Genomic DNA, 26,191 nt, shown 5'->3' on the forward strand with positions numbered 1-26,191 from the left:
TGAAACGTGTTTCAAAATGCGAGATCCCACTGATTTCACCATTATGCCAGTGCTTTCTTCGATGGTGAGTTTCTTTTAGAAAGCAATAATTAGTTGTATTTTTTGGCAGCACATACAGTTGAAGTCGGAAGTTTACATACACTTAGGTTGAAGTCATTAAAACACTTTTTCACCCACTCAACAAATTTCTTGTTAACAAACTATAGTTTTGGCAAGTCAATTAGGACATTGACTTTGTGCATGACACAAGTAATTTTTCCAACAATTGTTTACAGACAGATTATTTCACTTATAATTCACTGTGTCACAATTCCAGTGGGTCAGAAGTTTATATATAATAAGATGACTGTGCCTTTAAACAGCTTGGGAAATGCCAGAAGATTATGTCATGGCTTTAGAAGCTTCTGATAGGCTAATTGGCATCATTTGAGTGAATTGGAGGCATACCTGTGGATGTATTTCAAGGCCTACCTTCAAACTCAGTGCCTCCCTGCTTGGCATCGTGGGAAAATCAAAAGAAATCAGCCACGACCTCAGAAAAAAAATGTAGACCTCCACACGTCTGGTTCATCCTTGGGAGCAATTTCCAAACACCTGAAGGTACCATGTTCATCTGTACAAACAATAGTACGCAAGTATAAACACCATGGGACCACACAGCCATCATACCACTCAGGAAGGAGACAAGTTCTGTCTCCTGATATTAATGTACTTTCGTGCAAAAAGTGCAAATCAATCCCAGAACAACAGCAAAGGTCCTTGTGAAAATGCTGGAGGGAACAGGTAGAAAAGTGTCTATATCCACAGTAAAACGAGTCCTATAACGACACAACCTAAAGGCCGCTCAGCAAGGAAGAAGCCACTGCTCCAAAACCGCCATAAAAAAGACAGACTACGGTTTGCAACTGCACATGGGGATCGTACTTTTTGGAGAAATGTCCAAGGAGGCCTGAAAACCTGACTCAGTTAGAACAACTCTGTCAGGAGAAATGGGCCAAAATTCACCCAACTTATTGTGGGAAGCTTGTGGAAGTCTAATCGAAATGTTTGACCACTCATGCCCTTTGCACGACTCCAACACCATCATTAAGTTTGCTGACGACACAACAGTGGTAGGCCTGATCACTGACAACGACGAGACAGCCTATAGGGAGGAGGTCAGAGACCTGGCCGGGTGGTGCAAGAATAACAACCTAACCCCCAACGTAACCAAGACTAAGGAGATGATTGTGGACTACAGGAAAAGGAGCACCGAGCATGTCCCCATTCTCATCGACGGGGCTGTAGTGGAGCAGGTTGAGAGCTTCAAATTCCTTGGTGTCCTCATCAACAACAAACTAGATTGGTCCGAACACACCAAGACAGTCGTGAAGAGGACAAAGCCTATTCCCCCTCAGGAAACTAAAAGGATTTGGCATGGGTCCTGAGATTCTCAAAAGGTTCTACAGCTGCAACATTGAGAGCATCCTGACCGGTTGCTTCACTGCCCGGCACGGCAATTGCTCGGCCTCCGACCGCAAGGCACTTCAGAGAGTAGTGTGCACGGTACATCACTGGGGAAAAGCTGCCTGCCATCCAGGACCTCTACACCAGGCGGTGTCAGAGGAAGACCCTACAAATTGTCAAAGACCCCAGCCACCCCAGTCATAGACTGTTCTCTCTACTACAGCATGGCAAGCTGTACCGGAGTGCCAAGTCTAGGACAAAAAGGCTTCTTTTTGGGGGTAAAAACTTCCTTCAGTTTTTACTCCCAAACCATAAGACTCCTGAACAGGTAACCCAGACTATATGCATTGTGTGCCCCCCCAACCCCTCTTCTATGCTGCTACTACTCTCTGTTTATCTTATATGCATAGTCACTTTAACTCTACATCCATGTACATACTACGGAAATGGCCAGACCAACCAGTGCTCCCTCACATTGGCTAACCGGGTTATCTGCATTGTGTCACACAACCCGCCAACCCCTCTTTTTACACTTCTGCTACTCTCTATTCATCATACATGCATAGTCATTTAACGATACCTACTTGTACATACTACCTCAATAAGCCTGACTAAAAGGTGTCTGAATAATAGCCTTGCTACTCTTTTTTCAAATGTCATTTTACCGTGGTTTTATTTCTTTACTTAAACACACACACACACACCATTTTTTTTGGCACCATTGGTTAGAGCCTGTAAGTAAGCATTTCACTGTAAGGTCTTACACCTGTTTTATTTGGAACGTGACAAATACACTTTGATTTGATTTGAAGTGTGTCTGGGATAGCGTCATCTAATATTTATAAAATATTTTTATCTGGAACTTTCTGTTCTCCTGGAATTTGTCCTTATTGTAGGCTACTACTTTTACCACTTTTAGTCTTCATTTTTACTACTATGTTTAGTACATGATCTCACACATGAATCCTTGAAGAATTGGGTGGGGCTGGCTTAAGAGGGTGTGAACCATGCTGAATGGGTGTAGACAAAGGAGAGCTCTCCAATAGGTACCAAAACATTCAAAGGCCCTTTTCTCAAAAGTGAGTTTACAAGTTTATCAACTTTCAAATCAGAATTACTTTCTCATTGTTCCTCAAAAATGTGGTGTTTGATATACCATGTTGTAGCTCTGAGTCTCTACTTTTATCCAATGTAAAAAAACAAATCACTTCAAATCACGCTTTATAAGACCGATTTGAGCCGGTAGGTCAAAATGTGTTTACGTTCCTGTCATTGAGCATTTCTGCTTTGCCAAGATAACCCATCAACCTGACTAGTGTGCACTGTGTTAAAAGCTCTGAGGAATTAACACTTTTTCGACACAATTTGGTGAAAGCCCCAAAGGCTTCAGAAAGCATAATTTTCCCAACACTAATATATACATTATCTTAACAGGGAACATCATGCTCCCATTCGTCTCTTACTCATGTGGGAGCTTTTTTTGTCAGTCTCAGAACCTTAAAAGGGTGCTTTAATGGCTTCTTCACCTGTGGGATCGTCTGAAAGGGGGTGGGGGGTCTTTTGTGGAGAAAAACTCCTTCTGATTGGCTGGGCCTGGCTCCCCATGGCTGCACCCCTGCCCAGTCATGTGAAATCCATAGATATGGTTCTAGTTATTTCAACTGACTGATGTCTTTATATGAACTGTAACTCAGTAAAATCGTTGAAATTATTGCATGTTGCGTTTATATTTTTGTTCAGTAAACATAGCACCATTTGTGTGTACTGGCCCCGGTCAAAAGTAATGCACTATATAGGGACTTTGGTGCCATTAGGTACTCATCACTAGTGATGGACAGATAGGGAGTGTAGTTAAGCTGGGGGTTGAATAGGGATGACCCAGGTGGGCCTGCATTCTGATTCATTCTCCGCTGTAGATCTGGTTGAAATCCATCTACTGTAGCTATGTAGCTGTCCGCCTTGAGCCTACCCAGCTTACCTAGAGGCACCATTTGGGGCGGCAGAGTAGCCTAGTGGTTAGAGTGTTGGATTAGTAACCGAAAGGTTGGCAGATCGAATCCCCGAGCTGACAAGGTGCAAATCTGTCGTTCTGACCCTGAACAGGTAGTTAACCCACTGTTCCTAGGCCGTCATTGTAAATAAGAATTTGATATTAACTGACTTGCCTAGATAAAAAAAAATAGAGAGAAGAATGGAAATAAACCTAAAGGCATCTATTATGGAGAATTCACAGGGGCACAGCTTGTATTGATAAAGGCATGATTTTGCCTGGGAGGAATTGAGGAGAGTCGGATGGCAACATTCTTTTTTTTTTTTAAATGCCATGCACGTGTGTTATTTTTTGTAAATTTCCTCTGCCAACTTCTGCACATGCGCACACAAACGCACACAAACGCACACACATGTGCACACATGCGCGCACACACACACACACACACACACACACACACACACACACACACACACACACACACACACACACACACACACACACACACACACACACACACACACACACACACACATATGCTCTGACGCTCTGACAGCCTCTGGGGGCAGAGGGTTGAATAGGGGATAGGGCGCAGTCTGAGAGCAGCACCCCTCTTATCCTCTACCAGGTGTGCCCGTCACCACCTGGTGGAGGAGCTCCTAGCACTCCTATCCATCGCCATGCTGACAAGACAAACACACTCCATGACATGAATAAACAAACTTGCTGCTAAGCCACTATTTCTCCACCAGACACATACTCTGTCTCTCTGCATCTCTCTCACTCTCTCTCTCTGTCTTTCTATCTCTCCCGCAGCCTCGCTCTCTCTATCCTCACCCCTTTCTCTCTCTCTCTCTTCTTCTCTCCCTCCACCTCTCACTCTGACTATCTCAGCTTCCCTCTGTCTGTATGACTGCCCTATTCACTTAACTTCCTGCCAGTACTCCATTAGTTATGCTAGTTTCTCTACACCTTCTTCACTCTTTCCCAACCTCTCTACCTCCCTCTTCTGCTCCTTCTCTCCCTCCTTCTCGTTCTCTCTCCACTTGACTTGCAGTTATCTATCAAATTTCATCCTGGCGGCTGTGGTGCTGGAATCAATCAGAGTTGACTAGCTTTCGGCTTATCTCAACCTGTGGTGATTGATTTTCCTCGTTAGGTATAATTTGATGCTCTATCCCATATCTTCCAAAGCAAATTAAATTGTAGTCTAGTCAAATGGGGCTCCTAGTCTTGGGCTGCTGTGAGTGATCGAGCAAGTGTGTGTGTAAGAAGATTGTCTGTGTGTCTGTTTATGAGCGCATGTGTATGTGTGTCTGTGTGTCAGCGCGGTGGGATGTTAGATAGAGCTAATGGGAAGTGGCGGACACATGATGGAAAACTAAAGAGGATGCTGTTGAACAGGGCTGCTTTCCCACTGGGCTGACACACTCACTCAGCACAGCACAATGTCTCCTCTGCAACTACTCACTACTGCTAAAATACACTACATCTGAATCTATACTGCTGTACTGAGCCAACGCAACATCTAGGATTGCAAGATTCCATTAAAGTTCCCAAGATTCTCAGTTTTTCCAGATATCCCGGTTGGAGGATTCCGGATTTCCTGCTTATTCTGTCCTGATCCCAGGAACTTTCAACCGTGTCAAACAAAGTGTTACCGCTTATTACCGTTTGTTACCTTTTGTTACCATATATATTGTTACAGGCATGCATGCGTGGTGATGGTAACCCACCTCATCCTTGTCTTCAGCCTGTATGAAGAGAGGCAGGGCGAAGCCCACCTGGGCCAGCTCGGTGATGTGCACACGGTACTCAGAGCTGTTGAACTTGGGCGCGTTGTCATTCTTGTCAATCAGCAGGATGGTGAAGGTGGTCATCACCGAGGCATCTGACGGTGTACGGTCATCGTTCAACTCTGTGCCCTGAGGGAAGAATGGAGGGGAGAAACGGGGGAGAGAGAGAGAGAGAGAGAGAGAAAGAGAGAGAGAGCGGAGAGAGAGACACAGGGGGAGTATCGGAGGAGGACGGGCAGGGAAGACAGGCAAATAAGTGCAAGTGCAATTCATTTCCAGTGTGAACAAGATAGCGAATGAGAAAGTGAGAGAGGTGTCATATTGGAGCTAAAATTGTTCTGGTGGAGTGAAAGCAGTAAGCACTCAATAGATGCGTCCAAATGGCACCCTATTTCCTACACTGGGCTTCCGATTGGTACAGTGGTGTCCCTACAGACACCCTGGTTTGATTCCAGGCTCTATCACAACCGGTCGTGATTGGGAGTCCCATAGCGTCGTCCGGGTTTGGCCAGTGTAGGCAGTCATTATAAATAAGAATTTGTTCTTAAAAAGATTGGACTTTTTTTTTTTTTTGCCTACAATTACATACCCAAATCTAACTGCATGTAGCTCAGGACCTGAAGCAAGGATATGCATATTCTTGATACCGTTTGAAAGGAAACACTTTGAAGTTTGTGTAAGTGTGAAATTAATGTAGGATAATGTAACCCATTAGATCTGATAAAAGATAGTACAAACAAAAACGCATGCTTATTTTATTATTACATTTTTTCATCATCTTTGAAATGCAAGAGAAAGGCCATAATGTATTATTGCAGTTTAGGTGCAATTTAGATGTGTGTGCAAAGTTTCCGATTGATCCAGTGAAGCATTTCAATACTGGACAATATTTTGTATCAAGTCTGCCCAAATGTGCCAAATTGGTCAAATGATACATAAAGAACATACAAAAATGATATGGCAATACATAATTTAAGTTTACACACTACCAGGAATGTTATACATGATGGATCATTAGCTTATACACTATCTTTCACACATCTAGATGGCCGGACGGGGTGTGTGCGGAGCCAGACACAGCAGGGGTTAACTGACTTGCCTAGTTAAATAAAGGTTAAATTAAAATGTATAAATAGTGTACTACTTTTGACCAGGGCCCATAAGACTTTATAGGGGTAGGGTTCCATTTGGGATGTAACCAATCTCCTTCAGGTATTTACAGCTGTACCTTTATTGGATCGGGGGGGCAGAGTGACTCAAAGCAATCATAGAAAGCATCTCTAAGTGGGGGCGCGAAGAGTTCACTGTAGATACACATCACACACACAATGAGATTTAAGAGAAAATAGTCCCATTACTCTCTCCCTCTCTTTTTTTGCTCTCTTTCTTTTGCTCTCTCTGTCGATAATGGGAGGAGCGGGGAGATGAAAAGAGGTGAGAGTAGGGAAATAGAAAAGGGTTTTGTCTTTTATTGTAAAAGTGACAGAGCGATGTCACAGGCAATTGGAAAGGTTCGGACAAAAGTGGTGCATTGTGGGTAATCAGGGTTTTGTGTCGTTTAGAGGCATGTACATCCTCTTCCAAGAAATATAAATAGTGACACAAGCAATAAATACACAGTAAATAACGAATAACAATAACGAGTGAAAATAACATGGCTATATACAGGGAGTACCAGTACCAAGTCGATGTGTAGGGGTACGAGTTAATTGAGGTAGTTATGTATATATACTGTAGGTAGGGGTAAAGTGACGAGGCAAAATGATAGATAAGAGGCAGTAGCAGCATTTTATGTGGTGACTGTGAAAGTGTGTGTGTGTGTGTGGCATCAGTATGCATGTGTGCTCTGTGTGTGTGTGTGTGTGTGTGTGTGTGTGTGTGTGTGTGTGTGTGTGTGTGTCTGAGATGTGGTGTCAGTGTACGTGTGTGTGGGTAGAGTCCAGTATGTGTGCATAGAGTCATTGCAGGAGAGGTAGTACAACGAAGGGTCAATGCAAGTAGTCCAGGTAGTCATTTGATGAGCTATTTAGCGGTCTAATTTAGCAGTCTTATGGCTTGGGAGTGGGTCGTGTTGGTTTCAGACTTGGTGCACTGGTATCGCTTGCCTTGGCTGGCTGGAGTCTTTGACACTTTTTTGGGCCTTATTCTGACACCGCCTGATATAGAGGTCCTGTATGGCAAGAAGCTCGGCCCCAGTGATGTAGTGGGCCATACTCACCACCCTCTGTAGGTGTCTTGCAGTTGCTTTGCGAAGAAATAATGCAGCCGGCCAAGATGCTCTCAATGGTGCAGCTGTAGAACTTTTTGTGGATCTGAGGGCCCATGCCAAATCTTTTTAGCCTCCTGAGGGGTAAGAGGCATTGTCGTGCCCTCTTCACAACTGTTTGTGAATCATGTTAATACCTTAGTGATGTGGACACCGAGGGGTTTGAATCTCTCGACCCACTTCAGTACACTCTTAGAAAAAAAGGTGCTGTCCAAAATCTTAAAGGTTTCTTTGGCTGTCCCCATAGGAGAACCCTTTGCAGAACCCTTTTTTGGTTGCAAGTACAACCCTTTTGATTCCCTTTGGAGCTCCATGTACTGTAAAACCCTTTCTACAGAGGGTTAACGTGGAATCCAAAAGCATTCTGTTATGGAAAATGTATACTTGTGCTTTTCTATTTAGCAATTTTTATGTTCTACATTTGTGCTTTTTTATAAACCAATTTCTGTGTTCATGCAAGTGACTGACTGAACAAATCCTCGCTAACAGTACCTGCAATTTGGCAGTACGCCCAAACCTTGTTTTGAGAACAAAAAATATCTCAGTTTCAAGGTCTCAGCTTAGAAAGAAGAAGCCTAGTGAGGTATTGGTCTGTCACATGTTATTAACCAGTATTAGTCTGTCACCTGATTGAAACAATACGGTAATGATGAATTAATTATGCTAAATCATGCAAATATAACTCATCTGTGTATAGCCACATATAAGACAACTGCTTGGACTACCCCAGCAGAGCTTCTGACAGATGTTCACTATGGTGCATTACGTTTGTTGCAACCTCTCCAGCATGCTGATAATAAACATTGATTCATTTAAGATCGACTTTGAGTATCCCTAGTGGTAATTTCTATGACACGGTGTAGAATTTCCACGACGGTTCTACCTGGAACTTAAAAGGGTTTGCCTATGTGGACAGCTGGAAAACCCTTTGTTCACTCTTTTTTTCTAAGAATGTACAGCCTCATTGACATGGATGAGGGCGTGCTCACCCCACCGTTTTCTGTAGTCCACGATCAGCTCCTTTGACTTGTTGACATTAAGGGAGAGGTTGTTGTCCTGGCGCCACACACACCACACACACACACATCTTCCCTATAGGCTTCCTCATTTTCGTCTATGATCAGTTTGTCATGACTCTCTCTACTGGGTGAGGATCAAAGGTGCCAGATCATCTAGTTCAATGGCTGACAGATAGCCAAACTCTCTCCTGGGGGAGTAGGCCCGGTTTATGACTTAACAACCAGATCGTAAATACCTTGCAGAAACTCTGCCTTTGGCTCTGCAGTACTGAGAATGGGATGTCTGAGTGTTACACAGAGAGACTACGTGAGACCACGTGAGCACAGACTTTATGCCGGCATGATGGAACGCCCCCCCCTTTCAACCAGAGTTGAAAGGACTCGTAACGAAATGTACATTATACCAAAACGTGCCGGGTTGCTGCCTTCATAGCTGTACCCTGAATAATCAACCATTGAGACCAGTCAACGTGCAGTTCGAGCTGAATATGTTACCTATGGTTAATTAAATCTCTACAGATGGAGGGGTGGCTACACGTCCGACAAAGGGTTTTAACCTACAAGACCATAAAATGGTAAGACCCTCTGAAACTCTTCACAAGTGAAGAAGATTGTCACAAGTTTAGAGAGGAGTAGGCAGGAGGCAGTCACAGGTTCTGAACTACTGAGTTCATTAAAGCACTATATAGCAGCAGGTTCAGCAGCTGGTGGAAGGCTGGTGACGCCGAACGCCTGAGCTGCACAGGAGGGGGAAAAGGCTTCCAGCAGGGCAGGCGGAGGGGCAGATCCTTTGTAGAAAGCCAGACCCTGTCACTGGGGTGAAAGACCGAGGCCACACTGTGGTGACGATTGGCCTGCGCCTTCTGCCGGAGGACGACATGCTGGAGACGGGTGTGCGCTGTGTTCCATAACTCCTTGGCACACTTGATTGACCATTTGATTGGGGACGGTACCCGGAAGTGAGGCTGACCGTGACCCCCAGTTGTTCCATGAAGGCCTTCCAGACACGCGAGGTGAACTGAGGACCAACGGTCAGACACGATGTCCTCCGGGATCCCGTATTGCCGGAATACGTGAAAGAAGAGAGCCACCGCGGTCTGCATGGCCGTAGGGAGACCGGGCAGAGGAATCAAACTACATGCTTTTGAAAACCAGTCCACAACGACCAGGATGGGGGTGTGCCCCTCCGAGGGGGGAAGGTCTGAGACAAAGTCCATGGAGAGATGGGACCAGGGTTAATGTGGTACTGGCAGCGGGTGGAGTTTGCCAAAGGGGAGTTGTATTGGTGTCTTGATCTGTGCGCAGGGGGAGCAGGAAGAGACGTTAACCCGGACATCCTAAGCCAAGATATTCCACCAGTACTTGGCGGAGAGACAGTCGATAGTACGGGCTATACCCGGGTGCAGCAACACAGGTGCTGTGTGTGCCCAGGCGAGGAGATGGTCCTGCACATCAGAGGGCACGTAGGTACGCCCCTCGGGGCAGTGGGCAGGGCTCGACGGTTGTCCGCATCCACATTCCACACTACAGGAGCCGCAATGCGGGACAGGGGAATAATGGGTGTCACTTTCTCCCTCCAATCCTCAGTGTCATTCACCCGGATAACGCATCGGCCTTGATGTTCTTAGATGCCGTCCGGTAGGAGAGGGTGAAGTCAAACCTGGCGAACAATAGGCCCCACCTGGCCTTGACGCAGGTTCGGCCTCTTGGCTGCTCGTAAATACTCTAGGTTCCAGTGGTCCATCCAAACAAGGAATGGGTGTTGAGCACCCTCCAGCCAGTGCTGTTTTCAGCGCCTTCTTGATGGCCAGCAACTCACTATCCCCCATGTCGTAGTTCCGCTCCGCGGGAGACCGCTTTGGTGAGTAGAAGGTGCATGGATGGAGTTTAGGCAGAGATGCAGTGCTTTGGGAGAGAACAGCCCCTACTCCAACATCGGAGGCGTCCACCTCCACGATGAAGGGCAGAGATTGGTCAGGATGAGCCAGAACAGGTGCGTTCGTAAAATGTTCCTTGATCGCACGGAAGGCTTCGTTGGCCTACTAATTCAGGGAGCTGAGAGGGGCCACCATTGTGCTGAAACCCTTAATGAAGCACCTGAAATGGTTGGCAAAACCAAGGAAGTGCTGCACCGCCTTGAGGTTGGATGGAACAGGCCACGACCATGGTCTGGACTTTCCACGGAGGTGGCACAGATAGACACAGAGAGACACCTCCCCTGACACTCCTGCGACCAACCCAACAACCTCCTCTCTGTCCACAACATCCTGGGGTTATGCAACTGTAACCAGAGAAAACCTAAAACTACGGGGTATGCAGAAGAGTCTAAGATGAGTTAAGTGATGCATTCATGGTGGTTGTGAACTGTGAGGGAAATGGGAATCGTAGTCTGGCACCAATCCTTTTTCTAGGGGATGGTTGTCTAGGGAATGGACTGGGATAGGGGGTTGTAAAGGGACTAGAGGAAGGAGTAATGACAAGGCCACCGACGGGTCTAGGAAATTGCCAGCAGAACCTGAGTCCTTTAGGGCAGGACTCAGTGGGGGCTAGGATAGTCTGGGAAGGTGACCAGAAGGAGGACAAGCTGGGTGGACAGAGAGGAGCAAGGCACGTCCACACCTACCTGGGAGGGTGCAGGAGCGACGGCCTGTCGCTTCCTTCTCCTTCTGGGACAGGTGTTCCAGGGGTGGTCCAACTCCCCGCAGTAGGAGCAGAGACCCTGTTGACGACGGCATTGACGTTCCTCTTGGGGAAGTTGCGTTGTGCCCACCTCCATGGGCTCAGTCTCACTGGAGGTTCCTGGGAGAGACCCGAACCCCCAGGATGGGCGACGACATGCACACAGGAGATTATCCAGGCCCATGGCAATGAGCTGGTCCAGCATGAGGTCTTCATCGCTACAGGCTAGCCCGGTCTGGACGGACGCCTGTAGACTGCTGCGTTTAACCATCAAAAGGACCTGGTCGTTCCAGCCAGTGGAGGCAGCCACCATCCGGAAATCCAGAGCATACTCAGACGTTGTCCTGGAAACCCTGGCGTAGATGAAGGAGGTGCTCACCTCACTCTCAGCCCTCTGTAGGGTGGTCAAACACTGCAAGGAAGAGTTGGGTGAAGTGCTCATAGGACTGCACTACTGGACCGTCCCTCTCCCACACGGCGTGCACCCACTCTAGAGCCCGGCCTGTCAGCACCTAGATCACCAAGGACACCTTGTCCTTCTCAGAGGCCATCCCGGCATGATTGGCAAGGTGGAGGTCACAAAGCAGGAGAAACCCCCTACAATGAGCTGGGGTGCTGTCAAATCACTCCGGGAGGGGCAGGTGGATGTTGCTGATCAGACTGGGTGATGTAGATGGTGGTGTGGAAGCTGGAACGACCGTGGCGAGCTGGAAAGGTGGTGGTGTAGCCTGAAGCTGGCATACGGTCCGGAGCACCTCATCCATGGCAATCCTGAGGTGCTCCAGGTACGAGTTGTGGAATAGGAGCTTCTCCTTATAGTGGAGAGGTCGGGATGTCCTGCTGCTTCCTGTTCCCGCAGCTTTTGAACTACTGAGTTTATTAAGCGGGACAAAACCCAAAGTGCTAAATAATAAAATACTCAGGAAATAATAGGAGAGATTCCTCTCGGAAAAAAAAGCTAAATTTACAATGACCGACAAAGAAAATGACAGAGGGAGTATATATACAGTTATAGAGTGGGGATTGGAACCAGGTGGGATGAGACAAGTCCGGGGTTGATGAGTGAAGGGCATTTGCCAGCAGCAGGTTCGGCAACAGCTAGAAGGCCGGGGACGCCGAACGCCTGAGCTGGACAGGAGCGGGAGCCAAAGCGAAGGCTGGTGTGACAAAGATGAAGACAACTGTTCACAGTCTACAGCTGTTTAAGTACTGGTAGTCTAGGAAACTCAACTGAAGACAAGAGGGGATGAACATTTCCCTCTCACCACAGTGTGGTGCATCTTACGTATCCATTCTAACGACCACTCCAGAACAAAAGAAGCCTACTGTCACGCCCTGGTCGAAGTATTTTGTGTTTATCTTCATTTATTTGGTCAGGCCAGGGTGTGGCATGGGTTTTTGTATGTGGTGTGTTGGTATTGGGATTGTAGCTTAGTGGGGTGTTCTAGTTAAGTCTATGGCTGTCTGAAGTGGTTCTCAATCAGAGGCAGGTGTTTATCGTTGTCTCTGATTGGGAACCATATTTAGGCAGCCATATTCTTTGAGTGTTTCGTGGGTGATTGTCCTTAGTGTCCCTGTTCCTGTCTGTGTTAGTTTGCACCAGTTTAGGCTGTTTCGGTTTTCACATGACGTTTATTGTTTTTGTACAGTTCGTGTTTCATCATTGTTAAATAAACATGGATCGCAATAGCCACGCTGCATTTTGGTCCGACTCTACTTCACCCAAAGAAAGCCGTTACACCTACAACTACAAAGGACATTGTGACCTCTGGTGGACAAACCAGAGTGTTACATCCCTCGAACTACTCGTCATAGACGGACAAGTGGTTTCAACAGAGAGACGACAGAAAGACATCTAAGCATAAATAAACGTTGCATTTCTAAATCTGAATGGGCGGTTGTTAAGCTGCTAAATATCCATATTTACGGTGAGCGTGTTTTCCCAATGTATGTACAATAATTCCACTCACTTTGTCTCTCCCGCTCTATCTTTCCCCACACCATTTCCATTGTGTAACAAGCCATCATATCGGGTTAGTTCACAAGGGACTGTTTCATTGCATTATGTTAGTAATCAATAATCTGTAGTGTGTGTGTTTTTGTATTTCTGTGTGATTATTTAGTTAGTTATTGAATAGCTATTTTGAAGCTATTTTGTGTATCGCTGAATCATCACTTAGGCTAGGGTTCGTGCAGATTTACGAGGTCAATGATGTTCAGAATGAGACTGATGAGGTAATAATAATTGACTATCTATAGATGTTAATATAAATTGAAAGAGTTTAATTCGGGAGAGAGTAACTTGTTAAATACGTTATCCCATGGTGTCAGAAGTTATTAATGAGTTAATTGTTACATATTAATTTAATCATGTAATAATAAACATAGTTCATTGATTTGATAAAATAACACTAATCTCATTAATGATAGTCACGTTACGACAAGTTCTATCACAGTCAGCAAACTTGATGATGGTGTTGGAGTCGTGCGTGGCCACGCAGTCATGGTTGAACAGGGAGTACAGGAGGGGACTAAGCACACACCACTGAGGGGTCGCCATGTTGAGGGTCAGCCTGGCGGATGTGTTGTTGCCTACCCTCATCCCTGGGGGGCGGCCCATCAGGATGTCCAGGATCCATTTGCAGAAGGAGGTGTTCAGCCCCAGGGTCTTGAGCTTGGTGATGAGCTTGGAGCGGACTATGGTGTTGAATGCTGAGCTCCACACACTCAAAACTGATTGTATCCCAAATGGCACCCTATTCCTTATTGTGCCCTATGGGCCCTGGTCAAAAGTAAGGCACTATAATGAGAATAGGGTGCCCTTTTGGACGCAACCACTATCTAAGCTGGTCTAAAATTGAAAAAATAGTTATATTACTACAGTACTCAGAATCAATAAAGACACCAAAGAAGAGGGAAGGAAAATCTCCATATTATACATTTTCAAAAATACATTTTTATTTTGGTCTATGAATTTTCTCCTAGTTTGCTGAAATGGTTGATTTCAATCAAGAATAACGACTGAGGTGGGAGGGGTATATTTTTAAATAAAGATGTGATGGAATTCCCTGTTTGCATTATTATACTAATGCTCTTAGAAAAATGGTTAAAAACTGTTCGCTGTTTCTACCTGGAACAATGTAAAGGGTACTTCTACAGGAATAACCAAAAATCCCTCCAACTCTTCCCCCTCTCCCGTTGCCACACTAAAATTAATTTCATGCCCCCTCTCTCAAACTGTGGGAACCATTTGGTGAGGAGAGGAGGAGGGGAAGCATAGAAGTGTAAGTAAGGAGATGAAGAGGCCAGGGGTGAGAAGGAAAGACTCCCACTATGACAGAATGTACCAAATTGAGAGAGAAAGAGCGGGAGAGTGAGAGAGACTTCTCACGGCTCAGTGAAGGGATATTCGGAATCTACATCTGGCTCAGAAAGACAAAGATGAAGAGGGAGAGAGAAGGAGCAAGTAATCTCCAAAGCATTGGCCTGGCAGGACTCCATCAACATTAAGAACATCTTCCATTCCTTTATCCTCCCAGGTTGCTCCCAAGGAAGTCTAACCGTTCTCTAAATATGAGGATCTCAGCAGGACCCTGTCATAATAAGCCTTAGGGCGGAGTGTGGAAATGCACACCTGGAAGATTATACCTCACATCCCAATGCCTTGAATTAAGTACTGATGATGTATTCTATACTGTACCAGCATACATGATATCGTAATTCAAAATTTGCGTACTGTATGTGACTGGGAAGGTTTACATCTAAAGAAAATGTAGAGTGGTGGTGTAGCTATATGTTCAGTTTAGGTCTCTCTCTCATCAGTCCCAGGCCTAAACACAAACAGACAGACCTTGACGGTGAAAGTGAATCCGGGTGAGTAGAGGGGGTTCTCTCTGTCCAGCTGTCCATTTACCGTCAGAGAGCCACTGATGTAGTCCAGAGCAAAGATACTGTTGGTATTGCCTGGAGGGATGAGAGAATAGGGGGAGAGAGGGAAAGGATGGAAGAGAGGGGGGTATTAGAGGTTGAGAGAGGGGAGGAGAGAAAGAGAGAGAGAGAGCGAGAGAGAGAGAGAGAGAGAGAGAGAGTAGAGAGACATGAGAGAAGAGATGAGGGAGAGAGGAAAGGGAGAGAGATTCAGTGATCCTCATCTCTCCGAGTAAGGTCTGTAGCGGTCATGAGATTTTGTCAGCCAGTGATTGTCATTGAAATAACTGCTGGTCTCATGGTAATTGACTATTAATTAACATCAACACATTCAGCATCTCCGTCTTCTACGCATAGCCTACAAGCCACTGATGCGGACCTTTGGAACATCTACATATTAAAAAGTAAAAAAATCCATTTAATATAGCTTACACATTTCAAACTCAATTATAGACCTCAAAGCTAGTTCTGTCACGTTCTGACCTTTATTTCCTTTGTTTTATATTTATTTAGTATGGTCAGGGCGTGAGTTGGGTGGGCAGTCTATGTTTGTTTTTCTATGTTTTGGGGTATTTCTATGTTTCGGCCTAGTATGGTTCTCAATCAGAGGCAGGTGTCATTAGTTGTCTCTGATTGAGAATCATACTTAGGTAGCCTGGGTTTCACTGTGTGTTTGTGGGTGATTGTTCCTGTCTCTGTGTTTTGCACCAGATAGGGCTGTTTTAGGTTTTCGCACGTTTGTTATTTTGTTAGTTTATTCATGTACAGTTTCGTTATTAAAGTACAATGAATAACAACCATGCTGCTTTTTGGTCCGCCTCTACTTCACAACAAGAGAACCGTTACAAGATCTGCAGAATTTTTTCATTGTTCCCCTCTAGTAAGGGACGGATCTAGACCTGTGACACCAGGTGTGTGCAATTAATGATCAGGTAGAACATAAAACCAGCAGGCTCCGGACTTCGGAAAGAGCTGAGTACCTTAGGCCTACACCGTCACAATAAATCCATGATTTATTTTAGACAAGTCTAAAGAAACCTTATGATTATGAATAAAATGTAGCCTACATCAGAAAATAAGAATAGCATATTTTGAGTCTTCCTTACGTTAGGCCCTGATCTGGCTATGCCATTTGGCTGTGGGCTACATTAGTTCATTTAGCAGGCAAGATTTGCTTATAGTTCCAATGGCATTATTGAATAGTAAGAACAATTATATTGAACATAGCTGAGTAAAATAGAAAGGATATTTTTCCCCAAACTATTTGAGGGAGTACGCATATGTGTTTACCAAAGAAACAGGTCCTCCTATATGCTTAATTTAGAGTTATTTATGCAACTTTAGTTGTGATACAAACATTAGGCTATATGTTTACATTTATAATACATTCTAAGGAGGCACAATGCAACAAAAAAAAAATGATTTGAAAAAGTTGCATGCTCTGTTTCTAGCGCAGGCTGCACACATTTCATCAGTCTCTCATTCACAATTTGACAAGCACTTGTGTCACACCCTAATCTATTTCACCTTTCTTTGTGCTTGTCTCCACCCCCCTCCATGTGTCTCCCACCTTCCCCATTATCCCCAGTGTATATTTATACCTGTGTTCTCTGTTTGTCTGTTGCCAGTTCATTTTGTTCATCAAGCCTACCAGCATTTTTCTCCTTCCTGTCTGTCTCTAGTTTTTACTAGTTTTTGACCATTCTGCCTGCCCTAACCCTGAGCCTGCCTGCCGTTCTGTACCTTGTCAGATCACACTGGATTATTGACATCTGCCTGCCCTGACCCTGAGACAGCCTGCCGTTTCTGTATTTTTTGGACTCCGATCTGTATTCCCGACTTCTGCCTGTCCTTGACCTGTTGTTCTAGTAAAAAACTTTTGTTACTTCAACATTGTCTGCATCTGGGTCTTCCCTAAAACGGGATCATACGAACTGACCATGACTGACCCAGTAGATTCGGACAAGCTCCGCAACGCCATCTCCTCACAAGGAGCCACCAATGAAAGGCACGAGGAGTTGCTTCATGGCCTCGTGGAAGGGTTCCAGACCATGGCCGAATGCCATGACCGAGCGTTGAACACATTGCTGGACCAATTCCATGGGTTGTCTGTTAGGCAGCCTCCCACGACGGTAACCTCACAGCCCCTCAGTAACCTGGATGTTAGCAAGGCTGCCTCTCCAGCAACCCTGGTTTCCTGGGAACCCTGCTTACCTCCCCCCTGAACGCTTAAATGGACATTTGGGCACCATTCAGTGTTTCTCGCTCAGAGTTCCCTCATCATCAAGCTGCAGCCCTCCTCCTTCCCCTCGGACCGCTCTGAGATAGTGTACCGCATCATGATAATGTCCGGGAGGGCTCTCGCCTAGGCTACGGAAGTATGGGAACAACAGTATGTTTCAGTCTGGAGGAGTTTGTGGTGGAGGTAAAGTTATCGATGCTCCATTGTCCTGGAGAGAGGCTGCCCAGAAGTTACTCCAGCTTCGGCGAGTCTCCCGCAGTGTGGCAGACTATGTAGTGGATTTCTGCACATTGGCAGCTGACAGTGACTGGAACCCGGAAACGCTGTTCGACATGTTCCTGAGTTTTAGGGGAAGTAAAGAATGAGCTTACAACCCGGGAACTTCTGACGGATCTCGACTCGCTAATTGCCTTGACCATTCGGATTGATGGGCGACTACAGGAACGAAGGAAGGAGATGAGATTCGATTTCACTCGCCCGCCCAAGGATTTCAACTTGCCTCTGAGGAATCCCGGAAGTCCTTGACGGCTCCGTTGCTGAGAAAACTCAAGGCTACACGAGTTTCCCCGAAGTCTGCCGATTCACCTAGTTGCAAATGCAACTAGGCAGAGCTAGGCTGTCTCCAACCAAACAGGATTCACACTAAGAGTTGCCTGTATTTCGTCTCTACCTGTCCAAAAAATACCAGGCTCACTGGTAGGAGCGAGTACTCTGATCAGCCATATGGAGAACTTTTCCTATCCCCTTACTCGCACCCATTTTCATGCTATTTTTCTCTGGGAACCAATCGGAATCTCTCCGGGTAATCATCGTCTCTGGGGCCGATGAGAGCTTTATGGACGCTACCCTGGCGTCTGAGCTGGGCATTGCCACTCAGCCCCTCACCATTCCCATGGACGTTAGAGTGCTGGACGGGCGCTCTATAGGCCAGGTCACCCACAATACCACCCCCATCAACCTACGTCTGTCAGAGAACAACAGCGAGACGATCCAATTCCTGCTCATTAAGTCTCTTCAGGTTCCCATGGTATTGGGATTCTCTTGTCTACAGTGGCACAATCCTTGTTGACTGGTCTGCTGATGCCATCATAGGCTGGAGCCCGTTCTGCACACGCTCATTGCCTGGGGGCTCGGAATTTGCCTCGGACTTCTCCGCCATTCCCGCTGTCATGTCTTTGGCATCATTAAAGTGAAGACTGTTATTTTATCAAATCAATTCTCTGTAATTACAGTGCCTTGCGAAAGTATTCGGCCCCCTTGAACTTTGCGACCTTTTGCCACATTTCAGGCTTCAAACATAAAGATATAAAACTGTATTTTTTTGTGAAGAATCAACAAGTGGGACACAATCATGAAGTGGAACGACATTTATTGGATATTTCAAACTTTTTTAACAAATCAAAAACTGAAAAATTGGGCGTGCAAAATTATTCAGCCCCTTTACTTTCAGTGCAGCAAACTCTCTCCAGAAGTTCAGTGAGGATCTCTGAATGATCCAATGTTGACCTAAATGACTAATGATGATAAATACAATCCACCTGTGTGTAATCAAGTCTCCATATAAATGCACCTGCACTGTGATAGTCTCAGAGGTCCGTTAAAAGTGCAAAGAGCATCATGAAGAACAAGAAACACACCAGGCAGGTCCAATATACTGTTGTGAAGAAGTTTATAGCCGGATTTGGTAACAAAAAGATTTCCCAAGCTTTAAACCTCCCAAGGAGCACTGTGCAAGCGATAATATTGAAATGGAAGGAGTATCAGACCACTGCAAATCTACCAAGACCTGGCCGTCCCTCTAAACTTTCAGCTCATACAAGGAGAAGACTGATCAGAGATGCAGCCAAGAGGCCCATGATCACTCTGGATGAACTGCAGAGATCTACAGCTGAGGTGGGAGACTCTGTCCATAGGACAACAATCAGTTGTATATTGCACAAATCTGGCCTTTATGGAAGAGTGGCAAGAAGAAAGCCATTTCTTAAAGATATCCATAAAAAGTGTTGTTTAAAGTTTGCCACAAGCCACCTGGGAGACACACCAAACATGTGGAAGAAGGTGCTCTGGTCAGATGAAACCAAAATTGAACTTTTTGGCAACAATGCAAAACGTTATGTTTGGCGTAAAAGCAACACAGCTCATCACCCTGAACACACCATTTCCACTGTCAAACATGGTGGTGGCAGCATCATGGTTTGGGCCTGCTTTTCTTCAGCAGGGACAGGGAAGATGGTTAAAATTGATGGGAAGATGGATGGAGCCAAATACAGGACCATTCTGGAAGAAAACCTGATGGAGTCTGCAAAAGACTTGAGACTGGGACGGAGATTTGTCTTCCAACAAGACAATGATCCAAAACATAAAGCAAAATCTACAATGGAATGGTTCAAAAATAAACATATCCAGGTGTTAGAATGACCAAGTCAAAGTCCAGACCTGAATCCAATCGAGAATCTGTGGAAAGAACTGAAAACTGCTGTTCACAAATGCTCTCCATCCAACCTCACTGAGCTCGAGCTGTTTTGCAAGGAGGAATGGGAAAATGTTTCAGTCTCTCGATGTGCAAAACTGATAGAGACATACCCCAAGCGACTTACAGCTGTAATCACAGCAAAAGGTGGCGCTACATGTATTAACTTAAGGGGGCTGAATAATTTTGCACGCCCAATTTTTCAGTTTTTGATTTGTTAAAAAAGTTTGAAATATCCAATAAATGTCGTTCCACTTCATGATTGTGTCCCACTTGTTGTTGATTCTTCACAAAAAAATACAGTTTAATATCTTTATGTTTGAAGCCTGAAATGTGGCAAAAGGTCGCAAAGTTCAAGGGGGCCGAATACTTTCGCAAGGCACTGTATTATTAGGTGATTCAACTAATCATGTAAATGTAATTAACTAGGAATTCAGGGCTCCAAGGAAAATCTTCAGGTTACAAAGTTAGAATTTTCCTAATATAACTCTTCAGATATTTTAATTCCTGATCAATTCGTATTCTTATTAATTAGTTGTTCTTTAACTCAAGTTAGTCTCATTCCAAATGTCATAAATTGTTGGTTATCTGCACCTTCTCAGCCTTTACTATGAATCATCCATACACCAATTGTCTTAATCATTTATTTACTAACTAACTAAATAATCACAGAAACACATAAACACACAAACAGTAGATATGGCTACAAGGAAATGATAGGGGAGGTTCCCTAGTGGGCTAAGCCGATATGACAGCTTGGTGGACAAAGGGAAGTGGGTGTGGACTGAAAAGGGCGGGAAAGACGACAAAAGGAGTCACTACACAGTTGCTAATTATATTAATTGAAATGCTAATCCTTTGCAGATGAACGCTCATTCTTTTGGGAATAATTGCAATAAATTTATATGTACACCTAGTGTGTCGTCGTGATCTCTGTTGGAATCGTCAGTCTGCGGAGAGTCCGTTCATCAGAGCATCTCTCTCTCTCTGCTTAGGTGGTTAGAATGGATACTTCAGAGTACCATTCTGAAATGTTCTCATAGAAATAGATATTTTGGCAGTTTACGGTCATCGCGTCCCAGGTTGACATAATTTTTCGCTGCAGACTAGTAATTATTATCTATGATTTGTTCTTATTCGGTAAGGATCGATTGTCTCAGAGTTTAACCATTTCCAGCCGCGTAGCCAATGCTCCACGTGGTATGGTTAGGAATTCAACAACCATTACTTATACAGAGGTTTTTGTGGTCTAAACTCAACATGTGCCGCCTCGGTGTCCATCGAGGTGCCGCCTCGGTGTACGCTCGGTCTGTAGAGGATTTCCTCAGGAGGGGGTTGTATTCGTAACAGTAGAAAAGTGCTGTTCCATGACGCCAGATGATGTCTGTGTTCACGGGGGCTGGCCAATGACTTAGTTAGGGCTAGGGTCCTTCTTTCAGAATTTCCACCTGACTGACGTGCCCAAAGTAAACTGTCTGTTACCCAAGCCCAGAAGCCAGGATATGCATATAATTAGTATCATTGGATAGAAAACACTGTAAAAAAAAGTCTGTAGAAATGTTAAAATAATGTATGAGACTATAACACAATTGATATGGTAGCCAAAAGTCCAAAGAAAAACAAACTGGATTTAATTTTTTTGAGATCCCATGCTCTTTCAATGGAAAGCTATGAGTCCTATGCAATTCCAGCTCCCAGATTGCAATTCCTATGGCTTCCACTAGATGTCACAGTCTTTGTTCAAGGTTTCAGGCTTGTTTCTGCCAAAATGAGGAAGAATTTTGAGTTTTGGTACCGGGAGTCACATTTGGAAATCAGTTTGTGGCCGAGAGACAAAGAAAACGCTCACTTGCTAATTTTACTTTCCTATTGAACATATTTCTTTCCAAATGAAATATTATAGTTTATTTTCATTTTAGGGTGCCTGAGGATTACATAGAAACATAGTTTGACTTGTTTGAACAAAGTTTAGCGATAGCTTTTTGGCTTCCTTTGTCTGCGTGTTGAACGAGTGGATTACTGAAATCGATGGCGCCAACTACACAGACTTTGTGGGATGTAAAGAAGGATTTTATCTAACAAAACGACCATGCATGTTGTAGCTGGGACCCTTGGCATTGCAAACAGAGGAAGATATTCAAAAAGGAAGTGATTATTTAATCGCTATTTGCGAATTTATGAAGCCTGTGCTGGTTGAAAAATATGTTGATGTGAGGCGTCGCCCTCAAACTATCGCATGGTATGCTTTCGCTGTAAAGCCTATTGTAAATTGGACAATGCAGTTAGAGTAACAATAATTTAAGCTTTTAACCGATATGATACTTGTATGTTCATACATGTTTAATATTACAATTATTTATATCAATTGCGCACCCTCCAATTTCACCGGATGTTTTCACATTGAAGCTTTAACCTCTTTATCCTACCCCCTCCTTTTTCGAACATTCTGTTAAAAATTGCGCAACATTTCAGCGTCCTGCTACTCATGCCAGGAATATAGTATATGCATATGATTAGTATGTGTGGATAGAAAACACTCTGAAGTTTCGGCTGTGACTATAACAGAGCAGGTGTTTCATCGAAAAGCGCAAGAAAAACTGGTCACTGAAATCTGAAAAAAGTATCCATGCGCCCCTTTCATGGAGTATTTAAAGGAAACCAAATTTAATATGGAGACGGATGCAATTCCTACAGCTTCCACACGATGTCGCCAAAAACGTAATTTTCATTGACAAAAATCCTTTGAGACATTACCAATAGATCCGTGATTCCATCCAGCCTACCTCAATCGATTTTGGAAGATTGAAAAATGGACACTGTTTTCTTGTGTAGCTGCTATTGAATACAGATCGCCCAGTAATCAATTTGATCGCTTATTAACGTTTGCAAATACCTAAAGTTGGGTTATAAAAGTAGGTTGAAGTGTTTTGTCAAAGAATATAGGCAACTTATATAATTTTTAAACATGACGTTGCATGTTGGAAGAGAGCTTTTTTCGTGAAGCAGACAGGCTATACAAATGGATATTTTGGGCATTCATGGACGGATTTAATCGGGAAAAATACAAATTTGTGATGTTTATGGGACATATAGGAGTGCCAACAAAGAATATCATCAAAGGTAATGAATGTTTTATATTTTATTTCTGCGTTTTTGTGTAGCGCCGGCTACGCTAATTCTTTTGTTTACGTCGCCTTCAGGCATTTTGGGGTGTTGCAGGCTATCAGATAATAGCTTCTCATGATTTCGCCGAAAAGCATTTTAAAAATCTGACTTGTTGGCTAGATTCACAACGAGTGTAGCTTTAATTCAATACCCTGCATGTGTATTTTAATGAACGTTTGAGTTTTAACGAGTACATTTAGCATTTAGCGTAGCGCATTTGCATTTCCAGGTGCCTACTTGAGACGCCTGCGTCTCAAGTAGGAGCAAGAAGTCATCACCTTACATCATTTCACAAATAGTTTCATCTTTACTCATTCATTTTATACAAGAATTAGATGCAAACCCCATAATTGAGAAATGTACATATTCAGAGATATAGTTATGTGTGTTTTCTGTCCTCTCTGAGGTCACCAAATGAAACACACTCGTCATAACCATCCCTTAAGTGTCCACGGACCATTCCCACCTTCTCTCAAGTGGACATTTTGTATCAAATCATCATTTTAGGGATTTAGGGGTTCGCCATGTGAAATCCTTTGTTCTCTCTATGTGGCTCTTTCTGCATGCCCACTTCGCTTCCACCGCACCGACCCTATGACTGCGGGATTGACCTTCTCCAAGGCACCATTCCACCCCGGGGAGGACTGTATTCTCTATCGGGTCCAGAAACCAAGGCTATTGAGATCCCACCGGCACAGAGTTATTTTTTGTGGAGAAGAAGAAGGACAAAACCCTGTGCATCGACTACCGGATCCTCAACAACATCACGGTGAAGGACCGCTACCCACTACCACTCATCTCATCGGCCTTTGAGCTGCTCCAGGGGGCTATAGTGTTCTCCAAGCCTGAGCTACGGAACGCCTACCACCTGGTGCGGATACGGGAAGGGGATGAGTTGAGACTGTCTTCAACACGGATAGGGGTCACAATGAGTATCTGGTCATGCCATTTGGCCTGACCATTCTTCAGCTGTGTTCCAGGCTTTGTTTAATGATGTTCCCTGCGACATGTTGAACAAGTTCGTCTTCGTCTATCTTGACGACATCCTTGTCTTCTCCTGCTCTGCCCAAGAACATTTCCCACAGATTCTCAAACGCCTCCTGGAGAACCAGCTTTTTGTGAAAGCAGAGAAGTGTGAATTCCATTACTCCACCATCCACTTCCTGGGTTATATCATCACTGCAGGGAGTGTATAGATGGATCCTGGGAAGGTGAGAGCGGTGATGGATTGGCCCCAGCCTACGTTTCCTGGGATTCGCCAACTTTTATAATCACTTTATCCGGGGTTACAGCACCCTGGCTTCCCCCCTGTCTGCACTCACCTCTTCCAATGTTCCGTTCACATGGTCCCCAGCTGCTGACCGAGCATTCCGGGATCTCAAACACCCGTTTCACCACAGCTCACATCTTGGTTCATCCTGACCTGTCCCGCCAGTTTGTAGTGGAGGCCGATGCTTCGGATGTTGGAGTGGGGGCTGTCCTGTCCCAGCGGTCTGCCCTGGACCTCAAGATACATCCCTGCGCCTTCTTCTCCCATCACCTCAACTCCACGGAGAGGAACTACACAGTAGGGAATTGTGAGCTTCCCACTCCCGAGGAGTGGAGGCAATGGCTGGAGGGGGCAGAACATTCGTTCGTTCTGTGGGCCGACTACAAGAACCTGGATCTGGATATCTCCACACCGCCAAGCTTCTCAATTCCAGGCAAGCTAGGTGGTCCTTGCTTTTCACCTGGTTCAACTTCTCCCTCTCATACCAACCGGGATCCAGGAATTTCAAGCCGGGTGCGCTGTCACACCGCTATATCCTTCCCGGACTGGCAACGGAACTCAGCTGGGGAATAGGGAAGCAGGTTCGTGAGGTACAGCATTCCCAACCGAGCCTCAGGGGAGCCCAGATAACCGGATGTTTGTTCCTGATGCGGTCCACTCCACTGTCCTGGAGCCGGCTCACTCCTCCAAGCTTGCCTGCTACCTAGACTCCTGTCGGACCTTGGCCTTTGTGCAACAGCGCTTTTGGTGAACTACCATGTTTCCTGATGTCTCCGCGTTAGTTGCCGCATGCATGATCAGTGCGCAGAATAAGACTCCTCGGCAAGCTCCGCCTGGTCTCTTCAACCTCTGCCTGTCCCTCACCATCCCTGGTCTCACATATCCCTAGACTTCGTCACGGGTCTCCCCCCGTCTGATGGCAACACCACCATCCTGGCAGTAGTGGACCGCTTTTCCAAAACTGCCTACTTCATTCCTCTCCCCAAGCTACTCTCTGCCAAAGTGATGGCCCAGCTCATGGTGCAGCACGTACTCCGGATCCACAGACTCCCAGTGGACCTGGTCTCTGACCAGGGCCCTTAGTTCTCAACCCAGTTATTTTCGGTGTTCTGCACACTCATTGGGTCGTCGGCCCGAAAGTCCTCCGGGTTCAACACCCAAATCCAATGGCCAGTCAGAGTGAGCCAACCAAGACCTGGAGACGACTCTTTGCTGCCTGGTCTCCATCAACCCCACCACCTGGAGCCAGCAACTGGTGTGGGTCGAATACACCCGCAACCCCCTTCCTTGCTCTGCCACGGGTCTCCCGCTCTTTGGTAATCAGCTCCCGCTCTTCCTCGAGTAGGAGGAAGAGGACGGCATACCTTCAGCCCAGATGTTTGTCCGCCGCTGTCGTCGTATCTGGAAGAGAGTCCGGTCGGCCCTTCTCAAGACCACTTCCAGGTATCAACGACAAGCGGACCGCCACCGGACCCTGGCTTTCTGGAATCTGCCCCTTTGGAAGCAGGTTTGTGAGGCCCAGTGTCCCCCGCCCCAAAACAATCCACCACCTGCACTCGAATAGCGAATGGATATTACATGCAGTTGCTCTTTTAATATGCCAGGTAGGCTACACCATTCGTAAAGCGGTTGAATGTGCTTAATTGTTAAGGATATGCTAACTGTGGATAACAGTCATTCAAGTTCAGCATAGCTAGCTAGCAATACGATTCACATTTCTTGCTAGCTAACCAAATGACACATGCATCTCTAGCTGTAACCACTGAAAAAAGATATGAGGGGAAAATGTCAGTCACTCCCCAACTCCTCCAATGACATTACATCCTCCCAGCAGCTAGCTAGCTAGCTAATGTTATGCTTGGTGTTTTTAGCTTGCTAAATACATAGCTAGCTACACAAATAGATAAGCTAGACCAGAGAT

At 45.3% G+C, this 26,191-nt stretch overlaps 1 protein-coding gene and 1 long non-coding RNA gene across 3 annotated transcripts in view; one reads left to right on the top strand and one right to left on the bottom strand.

The window, feature by feature from the left end:
- Positions 1-26,191, bottom strand: part of cdh23 (cadherin-related 23) — a 646,476-nt gene that overhangs the window by 284,244 nt on the left and 336,041 nt on the right. Inside the window, exons 10-11 of the mRNA XM_090235114.1 lie at positions 15,047-15,159; positions 5,173-5,361 (exon numbers count right to left, since the gene is read on the bottom strand). Of these exons, the coding sequence (XP_090091240.1) occupies positions 5,173-5,361; positions 15,047-15,159 (302 nt within the window). The remainder of the gene's footprint in view (positions 1-5,172; positions 5,362-15,046; positions 15,160-26,191) is intronic.
- LOC149985594 (uncharacterized) overlaps positions 1-26,191 on the top strand; it is a 123,288-nt gene that overhangs the window by 36,955 nt on the left and 60,142 nt on the right. The gene's annotated exons all lie outside the window — the stretch shown is intronic.

This window comes from Oncorhynchus mykiss, chromosome 1 (assembly GCF_057628025.1).
Source record: "Oncorhynchus mykiss isolate SJ-2025 chromosome 1, ASM5762802v1, whole genome shotgun sequence".
In the NCBI taxonomy this organism is placed as follows: Eukaryota; Metazoa; Chordata; class Actinopteri; order Salmoniformes; family Salmonidae; genus Oncorhynchus; species Oncorhynchus mykiss.